This window comes from Rhipicephalus microplus, chromosome 9 (genome assembly GCF_043290135.1).
Source record: "Rhipicephalus microplus isolate Deutch F79 chromosome 9, USDA_Rmic, whole genome shotgun sequence".
NCBI lineage: Eukaryota > Metazoa > Arthropoda > Arachnida > Ixodida > Ixodidae > Rhipicephalus > Rhipicephalus microplus.
In genome coordinates, this window is record NC_134708.1 from 18,618,432 (window position 1) to 18,640,207 (window position 21,776).

General features: G+C 44.1%; 2 protein-coding genes across 5 annotated transcripts in view; both read left to right on the forward strand.

Moving 5' to 3' along the window:
* Window positions 1-7,318: 7,318 nt before the first annotated feature.
* On the forward strand, window positions 7,319-9,312 carry LOC119163551 (uncharacterized). Of its 2 annotated transcripts, XM_037415571.2 has the most exons (4): window positions 7,319-7,432; window positions 7,525-7,776; window positions 8,635-8,741; window positions 8,971-9,312. In XM_037415571.2, exons 2-4 carry the CDS (start codon window positions 7,545-7,547, stop codon window positions 9,055-9,057), a joined length of 426 nt encoding a protein of 141 aa, XP_037271468.2. In that variant the 5' UTR covers window positions 7,319-7,432; window positions 7,525-7,544; the 3' UTR covers window positions 9,058-9,312. The 2 variants fall into 2 exon arrangements, with proteins under 2 accessions (XP_037271468.2, XP_037271466.2); XM_037415569.2 differs by lacking the exons at window positions 8,635-8,741; window positions 8,971-9,312 and having other exon boundaries at window positions 7,525-8,562.
* A 4,673-nt stretch (window positions 9,313-13,985) lies between these two features.
* Window positions 13,986-21,776, forward strand: part of l(2)gd1 (lethal (2) giant discs 1) — a 40,367-nt gene continuing 32,576 nt past the window's right edge. For all 3 annotated transcript variants that reach the window (XM_075873233.1, XM_075873234.1, XM_075873235.1), the window contains exons 1-5: window positions 13,986-14,168; window positions 15,741-15,894; window positions 16,539-16,645; window positions 17,396-17,499; window positions 19,731-19,884. In XM_075873233.1, the coding sequence (XP_075729348.1) occupies window positions 14,106-14,168; window positions 15,741-15,894; window positions 16,539-16,645; window positions 17,396-17,499; window positions 19,731-19,884 (582 nt within the window). In that variant the 5' untranslated portion in view covers window positions 13,986-14,105. The remainder of the gene's footprint in view (window positions 14,169-15,740; window positions 15,895-16,538; window positions 16,646-17,395; window positions 17,500-19,730; window positions 19,885-21,776) is intronic.

Genomic DNA, 21,776 nt, shown 5'->3' on the forward strand with positions numbered 1-21,776 from the left:
GGAATGTTTATTCTGGGCTGCCTGTGCTATCAACGGACTTCCGTGCACTTTGCGGCAGTTTCTGTATGGCGGGGATCTATTAACTGACACACAAATGCACGAGTGAGGGGATGCTTTACCATACAAGTTGCAGCGATCGAAAGCAGGATGAAACAGCGATTAAAACGGTACGAAAACGGGAACGTATACTATCAGGTCACTTCTTCATATTTCGCAAGTATACGAAGCAATTGCAGGAATGAAAAATAATATAACAGGTAAGCCTCATAATTATTACAATATTAACTGTCTTTAAATCGCGTTACAATATAGATACTTTAGTGTACGATGTCACCTGTTAATATAATGCTAGATAGCTAACGTCGAAAAGGTGGTATACCTATCTAAGGATATGTCAGAAGTCAAAAAACAAAACTATCGGTGAAATGTCTGCGTGTGACAAGAAGCTATTTCAGTGTGTGTGTGTGTGTGTGTGTGTGTGTGTGTGTGTGTGTGTGTGTGTTTGTGTGTGTGCCGGTGTGTGTGTGTGTCCCCGGAGTCCTCCACTATAGGCGTCTCTCACAATCATATGGCGGTTTTGGGACGTTAAACCCCGCCTATCAATCAATTATAACGCATGCATGACCAGCGCAGAATGCGATTGTATTTTTGTGCGCACGTTCATGAGACAGAGACACACAAATTAACGCGATGCGTGTTACGCCGTTGTTGTCAATAATGTCGCATGTATTCGATTTGGACGCCAAATATCAGCAATGTGTTAATCAATCTACTCCTGCATTGGTCTATTATTACAGGTGGAATCTATATCACCAATGGGCAGATGATATCGCCTATGCATCTCGTGCGATACAGTCCTCGTCTTGTATACGTATACGTCCTGCCCTTGTTGGTTCGAATGGTTTCGGAGGCGACGTCTGCGTCTCGGAAGAAAAAAAATAAGTGTACGAAATTTGGCTTGCTGCCATTTCTGCATCTCGTTGCCAAAATCACGTGACTACCGTCTTGTCGCGGACGGGCTTCCGAGAATCGAACTCACGACCTCCGGGTCAGACGAGCCTGCAAACTCATGTGTGTGTTTATTTTTTCCAGAAATGCGGGCATGTATGACGCAGACAGTGTATATATATCATTCCCTCTCTTTATATTTTAAGCATATTGAACGAGACACCCAGACGACACTTGCTAAGCCAAAAGGGTGCTTTCAAATCTCCCTCAAAACGTTCAGCTATCTATTTGCACACACACACACACACACACACACACACACACACACACACACACACACACACACACACACACACACACACACACACACACACACACACACACACACACACACACACACACACACACACACACACACACACACACACACACACACACACACACACACACACACACACACACACACACACACACACACACACACACACACACACACACACACACACACACACACACACACACACACACACACACACACACACACACACACACACACACACACACACACACACACACACACACACACACACACACACACACACACACACACACACACACACACACACACACACACACACACACACACACACACACACACACACACACACACACACACACACACACACACACACACACACACACACACACACACACACACACACACACACACACACACACACACACACACACACACACACACACACACACACACACACACACACACACACACACACACACACACACACACACACACACACACACACACACACACACACACACACACACACACACACACACACACACACACACACACACACACACACACACACACACACACACACACACACACACACACACACACACACACACACACACACACACACACACACACACACACACACACACACACACACACACACACACACACACACACACACACACACACACACACACACACACACACACACACACACACACACACACACACACACACACACACACACACACACACACACACACACACACACACACACACACACACACACACACACACACACACACACACACACACACACACACACACACACACACACACACACACACACACACACACACACACACACACACACACACACACACACACACACACACACACACACACACACACACACACACACACACACACACACACACACACACACACACACACACACACACACACACACACACACACTCATTTATACATGGTTTGGGTAAGAAGCTGACATCACAGTGGCTGACCGTGCCAAACATATGTCTTTCCTCTAAAGGCAGGCTTTCTAATAAAAAAGAAAACAACAACTCTGTGCGCATAAGGGAACAGCTTTACTTCCAACTATATTTTCGGACTGTTAGCAGTGTGCACAATATTTTATTGATCCGAGTGGGTGTGAGCGATACATGGTTGAAAACAACGATTTCAACGCTGACAACAACAACAACAACAACAACAACAACAACAACAACAACAACAACAACAACAACAACAACAATAATAATAATAATAATAATAATAATAATAATAATAATAATAATAATAATAATAATAATAATAATAATAATAATAATAATAATAATAATAATAATAATGTCAGCTCACATAGCTTTCATCAAAACATGTAAAATAAGCAAATTATTCATTCCTAATACTCCTTTCTACTCTCAGTTTTTTTTTTTCCAATTTCCTGCAATAGAGGATCCAACGCCCCTAGACCCTAACTTTGGTGCAATTCTTCAGTATTACAGGGACAATAGAAAAGTGTATCCAGCACCGCATAAGAAACTTACAGCAATGGAATCGGTGGCATTACGCAGAATCCAAACAAACACATACACGAACTTCCACAGGCTGCATGTATTCTACCCCACAGCATACAAAGATATATGTCCGTGGTGTGGGGCCACACCAACTCTGTTTCACATCACGTGGGAGTGTACGCATCACAATGAAGAACACCACAACATGAACAACACAGAGGAACAATGGGAGGCGCTGCTGTCCAGCTCGGCCATTGTTGATCAGCGCTGGCTGGTCCAACGGGTAGAGATGATGGCTAGGGCCACCGGAGCCCTGGAATAGGGGCCCGACCATTTGGAATGCTCCGCGTTATGCGCAAATAAAGTTTTTTTTTCTCTCTCTCTCTCCGCGCTTTAGTGGCTTTCTTCGAGCGTAATTCATCAGTGAGTATGTGCCACATGTGTAAGCAACTACAAGAACAAACAAACAACAACAGCAGGAGCAGCAGTAACAAGAACAACCGTATATATCTTCTAATCACTTCTCTCTTTTTGTATTATTTTATTTATTGTAGCTTTCTCTAGCTTTTGTGTTCTTTTTCACTACTAATACCATGTTGTTAGGACAGTCGGATCTAACGTATACCCTATCTTCCCCCTTCTTTTTTTTTTGTTCATATAAACAAACACATGAACAAAGCCTGCCCCGCGCGTTTGGGTTACTTGCTCTTCCAGTTAACGGCTGTAATCACGCACTTCTTTCCACTGTCCGGGGCGCGCGTCTGCAGTGTTCGCGCCGTGGTTTCCAACACCGCGGCGTCCTAAAGGAGGAGGCGGGAGAAAGACGCCGACCGGGTCACCACATGTTGCGCCTCGTGTGGGAAGCGGCAGCAGCTAGCCTCGGTGCGGACTGCGGGGGCGAGTATCGGATCCCGGCGAGGCAGTCAGCGCCCCCGCGCGTCGCGGTTTCTCGTGTGAAGACCACATCTGCGCTATCAACTCCTCGCGCGCGACTGCAGCCGCGCTGTGTATTACGCGCGCCCACCAGCGCCACCCAAACTTCTTCCGAGAAAGACAACCAGTAGTGTGGTGCGCGGCGACCCGATTGCGTGCTCCGGCCGACACCGTGTATAGAACGGGGAAGCGCTGGTCATTTTAATTTGTACGGCGCGCGCTATAGCGAATGGCCTCTGAGCACACGGTGATTGCATGCGAGACCCTATACGTGGCGTGGGTGCATGGCGTGCGCGGCCCGAGATGGGGCAGTGGAACTTTGAGGAAAAATAGCCCGAGGCTGCGCAGCGCCAGGCAGGAATTTGGTTTGTTTCGTGGGCAGATGCGGGCGGGCGTACGCACACGTTACCGGGACTTCGCAGTGCTTGCGAATGACAGACATGTTGCGGAATAACTCGTCTTTAAAGAGTTAAGTAACACTATGCCGACAAGGGCACAACCAGAACTTTTTTCCTAGGTGGTGGGGGTTCGTCTACCTTTTGCGCATGTTCGTTCATATGTCTATATGTGAGCCTGTGTATACCAGTAGCGTTTCATTGTTCGTGTGTGCGTTTGCATGCATAATTGAATATATCACAAGAAGTCTGAACCTCCCTTTTTCCCACCACCTGGCTACGCCACTGTTGTGTACACATACAAAAATCGAAAACTTCGGGGGGGGGGGGGGGGGGGAGTTCTTCACCTCGTTCTTCACCATTCCATTGGCTACGTTAATGAATGTCAGCAATTATCCACCACGGGGAAGCAGTGGTTATGGTGCTCCTTTTGTCCCAAAGGTCGCGGATTCGATCCCGATCATAGAAGTCGCATTTTGATACAGTGGAAATGCTAACGGCCTGTGTGTTGTGGGCTGTTACTGCTCGTTAAACAATGCCAGATGGGCAAAATTGCGGGAGCCCTCCACTACGGCGTCTCTCGTAATCATACATATGGGGGTTTTTTGGAACGCAAAACGCCAAAAATAATAATAATAATAATAATAATAATAATAATAATAATAATAATAATAATAATAATAATAATAATAATAATAATAATAATAATAATAATAATAATAATAATAATTTATATTATTATTATTATTATTATTATTATTATTATTATTATTATTATTATTATTATTATTATTATTATTATTATTATTATTATTATTATTATTATTATTATTATTATTATTATTATTATTATTATTATTATTATTGATAGATCGGAAACAGAAAAATCGGCAGGAAGGGTGGCCTGACTATATGTCGCTCTCACATTCCCAGTACTTACTCGTTTTTTTTTTAAACATTCATCCCGATTGCTGGCATTGCACCACGAATATTGCAGCAAGCGGCCCACTAAGTCACGTTAAAGAATTGCAAAATTAAGGGTGGACACACGAAAGGGGGGCACACGGGAAGGGGAAGCGTGGAGTAGGTGCTATAGCGGCTCTGTCAACACCTCATCACTCACTATAGCTTCAGTTAAGTCCGAGTGCAGGTTGGTCACTCAGTCAATCACTACAAGCCAGTACGGTCACGCAGCTTAATATCATCTAGAGGCAATGCAGTTTGTATCGTCTAGTCAGTTACATAAGGTGAACAGAGAGAAAGAGAGAGAAAGAGAAAAAAAAAGAGATAGATAGATAGATAGATAGATAGATAGAGAGAGAAAGAGAGAGAGAGAGAGAGAAAGAGCGAGGGAGAGAGATGAAAACACTCGAAGGTTTACCTGGTAAACACTCGAATGAAAACGCTCGAAGGTTTACCTGGTAAACGTAACCGGTTTGATACCATGCATAGGGGTGGGGGGGGGGGGGGGTAGGGGTTTCACCGAAGACAGGTAGAAAAATAAAAGGGGAAAAAAAGATGCATACACATACATGGACATACACGCCGGACGTTCAGATCAACGTATATCTGGGGGCATAATTTCTTGCGGAAACAGGGGGCGCGCCGCTCGCCGAGCTCCAACTAAAGGCTGAAGTGGACACCACGAGAATAGCTTCCCTGATCACGGATGCGATCGCGGAACCATGCTATTCCTTTCTCTGCGCTTTTCGCCACCATTAGCCGTCGCTTCGACCAACTGCAGACGGCTATAATGGCGGCGAAAAGCACAGAAAAAGGAATAGAATAGTTCCGCGATTATCTTGAATTCTAACGTCTCTATTTTAATAAATATATTGCCTTAGTATATTACTTATCGAATATTTCTTGTAGTAAAGATTGCCGTGGACTACGTTCAGAAGCTGACTGCAAAGCGCATCAAAAACAGCAGCAGCAGCAGCAGATATGGTCGAAACCTGCACCTCATTTATTAGTTTGTTGGGATTTTAGCATGCTTCACGAACTTCGTAAATATTGACGATGGCACAGAAATAAACGCGCAACGCGCTACGATGTATTCGTGGTGTGATCTTCATTTTCTTGCATGTCCCCGTTTGAGCGCTTCGAGATTTTGCGAAGATGCGTCAGCGAACCAGCCATTTCTCGCGTTTAAACTTAGCCGCGTTAAAATATCACAGTCGTAATAATAAAGGCAGTTACTTTCACGGTTAACGTGAAATAACAAATATACAGTTACTTGTTTTTAATGTAAAAAACAGCATAATGAACTTTTTTACTTATTATAAAGAAGTCTTATTTTTTATTATATAGCTTTAGCAGCTCTGTGAATAACTGGCCTCTGAAAACTTAAGCAACAAGATAGTACAATTGCAGATCTTTGAGGTTCAAAACAATATTTAACCCTGTTTAAATAATTAACAATGCCAAAATATTTGTTTTAAAATAAATATTACAATAAATAATTATTTGTGTCAACAAAAAATTGTTGAATTTATTGTTCACTTTTTACGACAAAGTTTTACACAATAATACGCTTTTTACGATGTTCAGCTAGTACGCCAAGTTTAGCCTCGCAAACGTAATGAAAGTGTTTTCAGTTGGCAACAACGTGCAGTCGTTTTCTTGTTTGCTAGTGTTCTAGCCATGACCTACTACACTCCTGACCTGCCCAGAGAGCACCTCTTCCAGCGCCCACGTTCTAGTTCATACCTTCTGCCGCTAGGGCCGTCACCTACGAGCACTGTGGCGCTAGTCAGCACCTGTTCGCTGACGTCAGCTTCAGTGTTCGTGGTCATATTTCGGCCAACAGAGCACTCATATTGCGTAATTATTATGCACTAATGAAAAATAATTTTGAAACAAATATTTCAAAAGTCATTCACAAATTCTTTGCAATTAAATGGACGCAACATCACATATGCTGTCCTACACTATGTAAGTCTACGGATTCTCGCATTTGTCCACCAGTGTGCAATAAATTTTTCGTCACACTGAACAGCTTACTTGACCAGTCATCTAAGTGAAAAAATAGTCACATATATGCCGGCTGTTCATCACGGAATGCAGCCGTTCTTACTCTAGCGCCGTCCAAACAGCCGTAAAGTAGCAGACGAACAGGTTATAGGTAGCGCCACCTACGGCGAGCGATTGAACGAGAGCGGGGACACGCGCTCCCATAGGAACCCCGCTATCTGAACAGGTCAGGAGTGTAGTAGGTCATGGTTCTAGCGTTAGTAAAACGTTTTCTCGCGTGCAGTTCAGCAGCCCAGAAATTCTCAGCTACAGCTAAGCCAAACCGGGTACGCTGCGCTTAGAAAGTCACGTTAAGCAGTATAGTAAGAACGCCAAGCCACAATAATGTCCGCCGCGGACTCGTTTCTTTTTCCTCCAGCTCTCCAGGCCGAGTTGGAAATGGACGCCGGACCCATTCTTCGAGACATCATGATGGGCCACTTCTTGGACGGAGGAGCTGACGGTGGCGATAGCATCTTCTCCGACATCGAAGTCTGCGAGCTGTCGCCGCCGACCACCGAAGAAGAACGGGGCGGTGCTCAGTACGAGTCGGCCGGACTGACCCCGACGTCGCCTACCCGTTCGTCCAAGTCTCGGCGCCAGTCTAGGCCTAACTACGCCGCGCTCGCCGGTAAGTCGCGTTCCCGCGCCAAGAGCGAGGCGCTTTGCAGCTTTGACGAAGTTCGTGTAGACGAGTGCGAAGAAGAATCCGTTTCGCCGGGTTACTTAGAAGACGAGGAAGAGGATTACTCGGACGCGATGAAGACCCGCGGCAGTTGCATGAGCAAGAACGCCATTGCCGCTAGAGAGAACAGGATAAGGAAAAAGTTGTACGTGAACAAACTCGAGCGAAGCGTTCGCCATCTTTCATCCGAGAACGCGACTATGAAGAGGCGAGCGCAAGAGATGAGACGCGAGATTGAAGAGCTTAGCGAAGAAGTGCAGTACTTGAGAAGCGTGCTGTGCAATGCGGACGAGATAAAGACCTTGGTGCGCAGCATTCGGGCGGTTAGGCCTAGCCTGGCGACCAGTACCAAGAGTGGCGACACGCTGAAGCGCGAGAGGGTGGAGGAAGACCACGATTACGTCGCTGCAGGCGGCAAGAGGAGGCCGCCCGTCGACAAGAAGGCGGGTGGTGTGTGTATCCACGTAGCCAACGGCACTGTGTCGTTGGAATTCTGTCATCGATGTGCCGCTAAGTCCGAGGATGCTTGGCAAGATGGACAGTGAGTGCACCAAGCAAGCGGGGGGGGGGGGGGGGGGGGTGACAAGAATCGCGCCTGGGGAAAGGCCGCCTTTTTTTTTTTTTTCGATTCCTGGTGTGAACCTTCTGGACAGACGCGACATACGATGGTCGGTACAGCGTGTCCTTATTTACCAGCTGTTATCTGTTTAAGGACTTCGAATGTGAACTGTGTGTGTGCCGCTTCCAGATTGAACTGAGGACAGACACCTCTCTCTTTGCTTTTCACGGTTTTTCTCGTTTCAGGTGATCGTCTCTGGACGGTAGAGGCCTGCGAGTCTGGTACCGGCCGCCCACGCTCGGCACAGAGACGAGGATCTTGGTCTCACAATCCTTCCACACCATCTACGATGGTTGGTATCTGTTAACCACCCCCAAAACTGCACACACACAAACAGTTAGCGACGCCGTAGGCTCCGTTTAGACTTGCCTTTGTTACTCATAGGTGCCTTACCAGCTTAGACACTTATTTCGACAGTTTGATTGTTTGTGAGAGTTGTGTGAGCATTTAGACAGAGCAACACAGACACTTGTCGCGCTGGCCTCAAGAACCAGTTATTGGAGAAGCTTTTTGCTTTATAGCTTCCACTGCTGACTGGGTGCTGCCTCAAGGATCACCACGCATGGGTCAAGATGGTATGTGGTAGGTCTCCGGTAAAACCTCGGTGATTTTTTTTCCCCTAGTATAATATTTCTTGATCAGATTTTATTTGTTTGTTCAGGATTGTTGCTGGTTAGTAGAGCCAAGCATTCTTACTTTTGTTGACTGTTGAAAGATACGCTGTCGTAAACATTTCTTGTGTATTTAAAATGGCTGTAAATATGTTTTGAATGAGACACTGATGTACCTGTGTGTGAGTGTTGTAAATATTGAAGGTGTGATCAATCTGAGCCACTTGAAATAAATGTGTTATGCCACTAAAACAGTGTTTGGGTACTTTATTATGTCTGCGTTTCAGTGTGCTTCTGTAGTTATGTACAACTTCAAGAGGCAGCGTGACAGCCGATTGCTTCTGCAACTAAAGAAATGATTCTGCTCATGTGCTGCGTGCGATCTCCTATTGAGCATCTCATTTAGCATAGCCTTGGTGTACAAACGTACATTGAAGTGGGGAGGGGGGGGGGAAGAGGTAACAGAAATTTTGTTAGACACAGTATCAACTAATACAGAATAGTTCAAAACAGTCACTGGCTATTGGTTCCGGCTTGTCTGCATTTGCACTTTAGAAGTGGAAATGGTGCTGCCTTCTAAAGTAGTTCCTGGCTATAGAAGCACGCGGTGTTTTGTAATATGTATGTTTCTCTGTTGCAGGAGGTTAATGCAAGAGTCCTCCCAAAGCATAAGGCTGTACGTGGGCTCTTCAGACGTATTTGGTTTGGTGTTGTATGCTTTAAGTGGGAGTGTTGCATGCTTATATACCGGTGCTTGTTCAATTATACAAAAGAAATATGTCAAGACTTTAAATACACTACTGCATTTATTGCTTTTTTGCCTATAGCAGGTGGAATGTAATAATGGAAAGTCAGCAGCATGTACATACCAAATTATAGCCCTATTTAAGATCTAATGTATTTGGCATTAATTATTTCTGTATAATTGCTCATTAGCATATCTGCACATATTTTTTATGTTTCTGTAAAGCTAAAGTAATCGAGCTTTATGAAAACGTCTTTACAGAAGTAGTTGCAGTTGGAGAAGCAGCTAGCCCTTTTGAAGTTTTTGAAAGCACACTAGAGCGGTGCTTGCAATGAGCAAATTCACTCGAAGAAAGCATTTGAATGAAGTTGGCAGTAGCAGATATTATCGGTGTTACACGTTAATTGGGCAGTGCGAGAAGGCAAGTTGGCGAGGCATGTGCCATGTAAATGGTGAGGGCGAAAAATGTATACGGGCTGCGTCACCTCTTCCCCGACATGAAAGTTTTTAAATATTGAAGTTCTATTGTGTATGGTAATGGTAAAAAAAAGAAGCTGCATTGAATTCTGCGATTATAAGAGTTCCCAGGATTTACGCACTGCTAGGTCAGGTTTCTACCAATTTGGCAGTAATGAACCTTGGGAGAATGGGAGGGGGGTGGGGGGCAAGCCTCGTCACTGCATAAACGCTCTCGCAGAATACAGCAATAAGATGGACCATCACATTATGGGCCAAGTACACCAAACCTCGGTAAAATACTGAATATAACGAAATAGTGGTTATAACGAAGGAAACAAAAATAGCCGTGCTGTAAATATAGTGCTGGCAATACAACCTTTATAATGAATTTCCTGATATAACAAAGCCTATAATCGTGTAAAAATTCAACTTAGTTGAATTGTTGTAAGATTCAACTTTAATCTTAAGAGTATTAAGTGTAGTATAGTCCGCTTGACAAGGATAGTAATTCGGACTAGCTCGTCTGGGATGGTCAGAACTGCTCACAACAAATGGGCAAATGCATTACAAGGGACGAACCAGTCCTCGAGTATCGTGCTCACCTGTCGTTAGTACTGTTGTGACCATTTATGGTGGATTATGAATTCTTAATGCTTTCAGTTATCACTCCTGACATTTTCAAGGTTATGTGAGAACGGTGTGGCAGGGTTGCTGTTGTGCATTCGCTCACAGTCTTGGTGACTCACTACTGCCAGACAGGAGTTCACTAAAAACCTCTCCTTTCAGATGGTTTAAGTGACCAATCAAAAATTCGTTCTGTGGGCTCTTTCAAAAGAGTGCTAGTATATATGGTAAAAAAGCGCTCTCAACCTGTCGGGAAAACTGGAGAGCCTTGAAATTTCTGAAGTTCTGTACCATTATACTTATTTTTGTATGAAAGTATTGGTACTGGGAATGTGCTCAGCGAAAGCTCATTAATTTGGGAAATCTGACAATATGAACATGTTCTCTGCTTGCGGCCAGCATATACATTGTTGAATCGCATCAAACCCTCGCTGATTAGGTCACATTAACCAGAACCTCAGTTAAGTGACACTAAAGGCAAATAACATTTTTGTAAGTTCAAGCTCAATGTATGAGAAGACAATATTATCAACAGCAGTGCCCTACTTGCCAAAAAATTAAGCTTAATGCACCACACGACGGGCTCCCCACGAGTGGGATAGTTTGGAAATGATTTCGATGATGTCGAAGCATCAATTACGATCACTTGTAGTGAAACTAGTTGCAATAAATAACCTTCAGTGCTTCGAGACGTTATAAAATGCTGCTTGCCCATTTATGTTCAACTTGTAAAAAAAAGAAGTGACTGGCGTTACTATGGAGAGAGGTTCAAAAATTGCGTTTTCGCCTGGTTAGGCTGGCTAGGTGGTGTCTAGCAGAGCCCAGTTGAACCAAGCAAGCAGAACCGTGGCCTCTTTGATGGCAGAAAATTGTTCAATGACCGTTGTTGCTTCTGTGGCTTCCACTATCGCTCTGCTGTTACAAGTGTTGGCGGCGGCGCAGTAAAGCCGGGCAACGTGGTGCACAACAACAGTGACGTGAGACGGCTGATGTTAGGCAGAGCATTTGAAGGGCTCTAACCCAATGCAGACCATTAAAATGGGATTTCATTTCAAAATACGCCCTTCTTTCGCACGAAAGTAGCACTACATGATTTCTGTACCGCCATTTCAGCAATCAACATAAGCCTAATATTTGCCTTTAGTGTCCCTTTACCTGGGACGATCCTTGGAAAGTGCGAAGAGTCGCAAACATGCGATGCAAAAGAGTAGTAGACTACCAAAATAAGGCGGCATTGTTTCCATCGCAATCTTGTTGGTCTGTAGCTACGCTTTTTTCAGCATGCAGATCTGGCATTCAGCAGCTTCGCTTCAACTTTCAGCCACAGTTGTTATGACATAAAACTTTTGTTACACGATGATTAACAAACTACAAGTTGCCCGCCATATTAGCTGCAAAAACTTGTCACGATTTGTAGTTGTGGAGGCGTTATGTGAAAGGGAGGACTGCTGAGCATGTTGGGGGCTAAGGGTGGATGACTGACACTGGTTGCATTGAGAACGTAGTCACGTGATAGGGTAATTGTTCTCTTGTTCTAGCATTTATGTCCTGATCTTTTTTTATGATTACAAACTTGGTGGTCGTTAGAAGGAACAATGAGATGCATATAAAAAGTTAGCTCTTTTTATTGTAAATGTTCACGCAATCGGCAACATTCTAACATTTTGGAATTTCTCGAGTGAAAAGGAAAACTAGTTCCTGTCTTCCGCAGCGATAATCTTTTACTTCTGCATCAATTTCATGTTTTATGTGGATGCAGTTGTTTTAAGTTGTGGAAAAGGTTAGTACGCTGTTCAATACTTTTCGTTTTCAAGTCCAAGCACCCAGCTATTCTGTATCTGCAAGTTTTCAGTATGCGCTGTTAACTACAATGTGGGTGACGCAAATTGGCACAAGTTAACAGAACAAAGTGTTCAGTCTTTAACCTCTGGCTGTTGGTCCATCTTCTTTGTTACAATTTATTCATGCGGCATATATTCAAAACTTCAACATAAACCAACTAGTCCCAGTCATTGCCTTGTTGAACCTGGGAGGTACCACGAAGTTCAGGGTTACTCTGTCCATGTGATCACTGCAGCCACCACAGATTGATCTTGGAGTTGACCGTATTGGCGTGAATCCCTCATTAAGTGTGCAAATGACTGAATGAGGTGAATGGACATCACTCGGTTGTCAACCACGATGGCCTGGAGCATCTACCATATTGGAAGCAAGTATAACGTATGTATGCCATATGCAGCTGTGTATTTTTTTAAAATAAAGTGGTTCATCTACCTACTGCAACATGAAACTTGTCTGGAAGCCATTTTTTTCGTGTAGTCTCGAAAAGGTGGGGATGCGCGTTGTGTCTGATAGTAAGGAATGGGTCAGGGAAGCGAGTAATGCAAGGGTGGAGAAAGGATAGAGCGGCAGAAATCGAAGCATAAGGGGGACCTCCCGCGGCCTTTGTGGGCATATGCGTGCGTATGGGAGTACCGCCCCCTCTCCCGTCCCCCGAGTCGCCTAAGAGAAGTCGGCCTGTAATAATGCCATAGTAGTATAATAGTAGAGAACAGGTGCGCTGCGGTAAACCCCCCTTTACCCAACGGGGTTCCTGCGCACGCCATACTTCTGAGAATTTTCTCTTGTGAGGGCCCTCCTGGCACGTCCTGGCCATAGAGTTTCCTAAAATTGGGAACATATGTTCCTGGCGCTGTCGTTTCTGTTGAATCAAGCGTTGAAGGTAACTAAACTTGTGGCTGAACGGCGGTCTTTCTCCTGGTCTTATCCAGAAACAAAAATGAGGGGAAAGTAATGGCATAGAATAAAAAAAAAAACAATTTGGTAATGGTGCAACTGTCGCTGCTTTATCATAACTTGTTTTGAACGAATGTGTGCTCCCGATGCGGGAGTAATATGCAGATTCACTACAACCGATATGCGTTCGGCAAAATTTTTCTGACGGGAAGTGTGTAGAAACAACTTTTCTCTTTTCATGGCAATGAGGTCCTCTTGAGCAGGTGTGGACCAGAAAGCTTCACCGCTTCACTTTCGAACAACTTTTGTAAAACTTTGTAAAACATAGCTCTAGCAGCCAGCAACGAACGTAACGATCCAAAACAATCCAATCCAGCCGTTCACGCCCATTGAGCTTGGCTGCAAATCCTGATGTCCCTGAGAAACTCATCATTTGGACGTATTTTTGTGTTTGTCATGGTATAAGGCTTCAGACAACGACATGGCAAGGCGCTCTGGAGCTAGCAAAGGCCGCTCTGGCGGGCCTAAAGGATCTCTGGCTCAGGTGAGTGGCCCAGTATGCGCGCTTTTTCCGTCGGGATTGCGAAGACCGTGATTGCTGCCTATCTGACCATTAAACGTCGGTGCTTCAGCGTAGGAATGCGCGGTGTAGGTCTCTATGGTACGTATGTACTATGTAAACATAACACGGCTCGGATGTTATGGCGATAAGGACTCTGTGATCTTTTAAGAAACTACTCTACTCTCCTGTCCTGTTGGCCTCCAGTGTTGCAAAACGCTGTGTCCCCTTCATTTCATAACTTAGGGAAACTACAGCGTCAGCTGACATTGAGTGACAGTTGTTCAAACTGTTCGGCTCTCATGTGCGCGGTAGCCGTCTGCGTTTACGATGAACATTCAAGACAGCTGGTTTCGTAGACATTCTAGTCGTCAAAATAGCTGCTGATATTCCACTTCTGTGTCGCGGATTTGTCAGAGTTCGTCTATTTGTGCACTCAGAACGATAAGAACCACAAGAGCCGCATATGGAAATATATAGTAGTACTGTATATGCAACCGCAAATAGCTAGTTTATTCGGTACACTGAACCCACTAAGGTTCAGCAGAGGTTCTAGTTGTGAAAAAAAAAAAAAGAAAGAAAAAAGTGCCAGCCCGTTGCTTACATTTTGCGACATGTTACATACGCAGCAGCATTTGTTGTTTCGGACTCTCATCAGCTGCGTATTTCTCATTTTTACTTTTCTCAATTTCCACCTCCGGCTGTGTTTGTCACTTTTGTGAACAGTATCAGAAGTCGTAATCGACCGATCGCAAAAGAACCGCAGTTCTTCAGTGTTATTGCGCGCTACTAGCTTCACTAGTTGAGCGCATGCGTCAGGCATATCAAGCGCAAGAAAAACCTTTACTAAATACTTTTATGTGCAACAAAATAAGCGCCAGAACATTTTTATTAATGTGAGCATATTAATGTTAAAATGCACACTACTTTCTGTTCTTTTCAATGTAGCGCAAAAGCAGCTATTCGATGAAGCGTGCAAACATGAGAAAGTTGCTAGGGCATATCTGAATATAGAATAACGCAACCTAGAAGTAGTTACAGCTTAACTGCAAAAGCAATTTTCTATCCTTGTTTATTGCTTCTGTAGTTGCGCTGTAATTACTTCTGGATTGCGCTATTCATATATTCAACTATGTAAGGCATAAATGTTGTATGCAAACTTTGCTGAATGCGCAAGGAGCTCAATTGTATGCTAAATGTCTTCGATTACGGGGTGGGCAGTGAATGCTGATGTAGGCTGAATGTGGTGTGTGCTGGTGGCATGGAGGAAAAGTTTCGTCGTCGTTGCCGTAACCTTCTTAACCAAAGGGCGGAACTTTATACCTATAACTATAGCACCGTTGTCCTCAAGCACAAGGGTTAAAAAACTACCCATGAAAGCTTTGACTAGGTTTACTGGAGAAATGCAAATACTTGATTCGTTTAAAAAAGGCACAGCCTTGGTGTCGGGAACTGCAGGGTATAATTTTCTATGCCAGAAGGGCAGGGCCAAAAGCACTTGTAGTAAGTGTTACTGATTTTTTTGTTCTCGCATATAATGCACTCCTTTCTTGGCAGTTGGGGCTCTTTGACATGCCTGATCTGGATGCCATCGGCAATGACAATGATGATAGCGAGGACGATGCGGACGATGGAGATCTGGAGGCCGAGTTGTCGGCACTGCTTTCTGGCCGTGCCCAAGCCAAGCCGAAGAAACCGAAGCCAAAGCCAGGTTTGTGCTTTAATGCTCTTGGTTCTACCAGTGTGCCGTTGTCAAGCTTTGTGAGCACAAACAGAGTATGCATAAAAGTTTCTACATATGTGGATAAAAAGTGCAAGGGAAATATTACAAGGTCTTGCATACCTTTGGCTCATCAGAAAATTATTATGTCTCACAGGGGGGAGGCACTTGTGTTTTAAACACCATAAGGTATCCTTTCTATGAATGCCATGTAAAATAATTGCTTCAATGTATTGTTTTTGTGCGCAATGCATGCCCTTGAAGACATGATTGATGGTACAAAGATTGTGAAGTATATATATAAATGTGCTCCATATTTGTGTTCTGATCCAGTGCTCATAAGTACGCAAATGATTTAAGTTACATGATTGAGTTTTCTACTGTCATTTTTCTGAGTGACTTTTCGTTTTGTAGATCGGCTAGGGAAGCTGGTTGAAGCATCGTTCATTTGTGAACTTCATTAAACCTCTGCTTTTTTGTGTGTGTTTGAATTCCAAGGTGTTCAGTTCAGAGCTATTATGAAGAGAATTTGGCACAATTTCTGCACTGGAAAAAAAGGGTGTTTGTGTTTTGGTATTTTTAATGCCATCCTTAGTTTTGACCTTTTTTTCTTTTTTTTAAATGTTCTTTTTCAGCCGCAGATCTGGCATCCATTCAAATGATGGCTGCGGCTGCACTGAAAGAGGACAACTCAGCGGATGAAAGTGACGACGCCAATCTGTCGGATGACCCAGAATTAGTGGTATGCAAGTATATTCTTTATTTGCATTGTACTTTTTGTGCTACTTGGATCAGCTAGAAATACATGATAATTATGTTGTTCACACTTAACTACATAGGGTTTGCCAGCATTTGGTAGTGAAAGACAGAGTATTCTATGTACATATTGAAGTGTTTGAACGAAACACTACAGATCATGTTTAACTGTTCTAATAAATCGGAGCTCCTGCAGTAGCTATAAGGCTGTCCCTGTTATGAAAGTAGGTCCTGGTAACATGCATCACAGAAGAATGGTGGCACTGTTACGCTGAAGTTTCCGCACCAGCTTCCTGTGAGGTCCGGGATTTCTAGAGTTTATTAGAGTCTGTTGGTTGTTTATCGGTAGTGAAGTGCTGTGTAGTATTTCAGAGAAACCGAACACTAAGTACTGCAATTTTCAAAAACATCTCGTGCGTCAAGGCAGAGAAAGTAGAGGCACATATTTCGAAGTTCGTGAAGTTGTTCTGACGTACTGGCGGGTAAGACATGGGTGTAAACTTCAATAATGGGATGCTTGAACCGCTTCACATGGTGGTAACCAATTGTTTTTGTCAAAGTAATGCGAGTGACATTTTTAAGTCAGCTATTTCCTGTCCAAACTTTCTTGTTCCTTAGTACCTTTAGTTCCAACTTTCTTTATGCCACGTTTCCGAGTTCTTTTGGCATGAAGACTTGGAGCCCGCAATAACTTCACATTTAAGGCTAGCTGAACCTTGTTTTGTCTTCATTCAAGGCTGAGCTTGGCGCTCTTCACCCGCAAGAAGAAGAGCCTGCACCGAAACCACCGCCAAGGGTTGCATCTAAACCACCAGGGGCCGTCCAGGTGCTTCCAACAAGGTACACAATTTTTCACGCATTGCTGCATATCATTTTTGGAAGCTTTAACAGTAGCACATGGGTTCTTAAAATGCAAACTCAGGTAAGTCTGTTAACCAGTAGGAACTAAGTGAAAGCAGTGAGATCTCATTTGCCAGCTGTCCCTTACGCTTTTGTGTATTTCGAACTTTATGTCAATGCAAGAAGAGATAAAGAGGCGTGAATTAAAGGCTGATGTATAAGATAGTTCGCTTAGGTTGCCTTGAATATCTGCGGGAGGTTACACATTATTTCATAATACAGTAGAATATTAATGATACGAATTCAAAAGGAGCACGCAAGCTATTCGTATCATCCCAAATTCATTTGAACTAAAAACAAGTTAATGCTGATCATGAAGATGAAGCTTATTGGGATCAAATACTTCTTGCTTAAAAAAAATGTCTTTGAATTTTCTTGCTTTCATGCTTCTCAATGAAGGCCGTGAAGCCACGTTCATGCCCATTGAAAATGTTCACATTCGTTCCGCCCCTTGTATACATGCCAGTGCCGCCGCCTTCGCCGCTTGAGAATTCGTTAAATTTTGCTCGTTTCCTGAGCATTAAAATTTGTACCGAGTTCTAGTTATGCATGCAAAGCACTGAAAAGAAACGGTTTACAGCTGTACACACGTTGTTTCGGGAGATTTGCCAGCAGGAGCGACACGAGCTGACGCAGCGGCATTATGGCGGCGGCGACGGATTCAGCCAGCAGTCTAAAAGGGAGACACGTTAGGGCATGCTGACTCCCTGTTGCTGCACCTTCTACTTCTGGTGTTCGTAGTGATCGTAATCCAAACCAGGTTCTCAATGAACGCGTCCTTGTCTAGGCGTAGAGGTTTGTCGTGCTGCACGGGTAGTTCATGATAGCACCATCGCGAGCCACCGCTGACACCTTTGCAGCCGTATTGAATCTGCGGCTAGTTGTTTACATCACGTGGTTTGAGAGCTAGTGCAGCCAGTGTAGCCAAAGTCGTAAAGCAAAACGCGATCTGCTATCTCGTTGCGGAAAAACTGGTTTTGGACCGATTTTCTCGCGTCAGCCTCGCAGCGGGGTTTTCCGGCCACATATGGGATGAGGTGTGGGAAATCTTGTGAGTTCTGCTGCATTCACTCCCTTCGAGGTCAAGTGTGAATGGGCTTTCCTCCCATATGCAAGTTGCATTGCCCCATTCGCATGCAGCAGTCAATCGTTCATTTGTATCATCTGTGGTGGCTGGAGAAACCGTTCGTATAACACAGAATCACGACATATTTCATATAATGCAGTCCATCCAAACCAACCTTAAAATTCGTATCATCGGGAAATTCTCGTTAACCATAATGTATCGTCTAGATTCTACTGTACGCGAGCAGGCCTGGCAGTTCCACCTGTGCCCTGTTTTAGGGTAAAAATATGCCTTGCCAGTACAGTTGTAACTGCTGTATGTAAGCCAAATTATATTTACCTCTTGGTTCTCTGATAATAATCGCAAAAAGAAAACCATTTACTTTAGCTGAACTAAAGGAAGCTTAAAAAAGGAAAAAAAAAAAAAGATCTCACAGTTGCACATCTTTGTTGCACATCAAGTTCCGTGTTTGTCGACGGGATTTGAGGACAAAAAAAAAATGGGGGAAGGGGTGCCTGTTTCAAGAAATGTCATAATTACGGGTAACTTGTGTTTGAAGATTTTTTTTCTGTTGTATTCTTAAGAGTGTTGCATTAATTGGCCCTTGTTTCTTCTATTTTTTAATCAAAAACAGCAGTTGCCCTTTATATGGGTTGTCGTGTGCTTTTTTTTATCAACCCTTGAAAGCTTGTTTACAAAGAGGGTTCAGCTTAAATTGAAGGCGACGCAGCGAGCAATGGAAAGAAAAATGGTAGGTGTAACCTTAAGAGACAAGAAGAGAGCAGAGTGGATGAGGCAACAAACGGGGATTAAGGATATCATAGTTGAAATAAAGAAGAGGAAATGGACATGGGCCGGGCATGTAGCGCGTAGAAAGGATAACCGCTGGTCATTAAGGGTAACTAACTGGATTCCCAGAGAAGGGAAGCGGGTTAGGGGGAGACAGAAGGTTAGGTGGGCAGATGAGATTAAGAAGTTTGTGGGTATAAATTGGCCGCAGCAAGCACAGGACCGAGTTGACTGGCAGAACATGGGAGAGGCCTTTGTCCTGCAGTGGACGTAGTCAGTCTGATCATGATGATGATGGTGATAATGTTTCTATCAGCCCTGCACCCACCAGTCCTGCTGTGAGCCCCAGCGGGGAGCTTCCTCTCGTCGAGACACTCCAAGAACGGCTACGCAGCTACACCGCGGCCGAATCGGCGGCAAAGTCCTTTGGCGACAGCTCCAAGGCCCGGCGTTATGGTCGTGCAATCAAGGTGGGTTCCATGCTGCGGTATTCGAAACAAACTAAAAGTAATGAAGAGCTTGTTAAGTTGATTACATCTCTCTCACTGTGATTGGAGAAAAACTGTATAGTGTGCACAGCAAGCAAAAATGAATATTGCTTGCGCAAGATCAAAGGACACACACTTGACAGGCAGGGTAGTGAAACCTCATAACTTGGGGTACTAATCGAGTCATGTTTGCATGGAATAGTTATTGAGGGCTCTGAGCTTGAAAGACCACTAAAAATAATTTAGAAGATTAGAAAACAATCTGCGTGCAAGTATTTACTGGTGACAAGCTTTGAAAACACTTGAATCGATGGGATCACATAATTTCATTTTGTTACTAAAAAGGCACTAATGTCGATGGTGCCCTTTGGGGTGTTGCTGTGGATCTGTCTTTTTTTCCTCTTGTTTTTTTAACTCTGTATTTTACTAAAGGGATTTCGAAACAGACAAAACATTTTGTCACTGTTTGCAGGTGACATGTTTCGAATAACACCTACATGAGTGTGGCATGGTTAACTGTACAAAAAAAGCAGTTCTCCTTATAGGGGTTGTCATGTGCCTTTTTTTTAGCAACTCTTAAAAGCTTGGTTCACCACTGCAATATTTGGTTCCGTAGGCTGGCATGTTGTGCCTGGGCCTCATCACATTGTCGCTGGCAGCTAGTCTGTGATGCCTTTGTACGCTGTGCAATCCGGCGACACTGAGTCACATCGCGCTAGTTGAAAGTTGGCCTGCTGTGTGAATTAGGTCTCGCTTGATAAGCGAGACCTAAAATGTCATGTAAATCAGAGTTATTCAGTCACACGAGTTGGCAAACTTGTGTGACTGTCAATGGCAGGTATTGAAACGTAAAACAGCGATTGGGTGCAGCAGAGGTCTGCTGATTTTTGCCTCCTGCAGTTATTGCCTGGCAACTCAGGTGCCAAACCAAGTGGTCAGTTAGCCTGGCATGTAAATGAAATCGCATCTCTTTTAAAAACGTGACGTTTCTGTTCCCTAATGTCGACAGACTTCAAGTGACTCTCGGCCAGTGCTGGGTACGTAGATGCAAAATTGGAGCACTTACACCAGACTTCTGGATACTTGGACGAGATATCGAGGCATTGTTGAAAGAAAATTACATGAACATCTTGTTTTCTTCCAACTCAGCTAAATGTTAAAGATATGCCATCACTGGCTGCTGGCCCTTCGCAGAAAACTGCATTATGCACTCTAGAGACAGCCCGAACAAGTTACAAAAAAAATATTGTGGCCCAAGTTGTCAGAGTTTTCACACCATGTCACTTGGTGCTTAACCTCCATTACACTGACATTTTATTTGCAATTTCCGACGACAGTGTTCCGAAGGCAGATACAGAGCACCAAAGACCAGCACCATACCTGTGCTCTCATAAATGCTAGCAGTTGCAAGCAGCCGTGTGCTATTCCATTCTTCCTAACACGGGGCTTCCTTCTACTGGTCGCACATATTGCCTCTGCTACGCGTTATGCAAGTTGATATGCAAGCCTTGTTCGGACTGGTCAAGCATTCAATGGGCGGGGCAAAGAGGGTATGACGGATCTGTAAGATGCTCTTTCCTTGTGCTTCTACGTTCTTCTTGTGGTTTTAGGCATCTGAAATTCTCCCCCATTATGATGTGCCCACTAGCCCAGCAAAAAGTACTCCCAAGCCGTAGCTTGTCGCGGAGGCGACGGTATTGCAGTGTGGATTGCCGCCTCCTTTGAGATCTGGCTGCAAGGGGCACACCACGCAGTGTCGGGCCTAGGACTGTGGCTAGTTTCGCCTCCGATCGATCCACTCTGTTGGTAGCAATTTACATCTACTCTAGATCATGGGAGAGCTAGCCATTTTTTTCTCAGTGTTGTTGAGTAGG

Bases quoted from the DNA above. Each gene is read 5' to 3' on its own strand.
- LOC119163551 (XM_037415569.2), top strand. From the start codon at position 7,545: ATGGACGCCGGACCCATTCTTCGAGACATCATGATGGGCCACTTCTTG.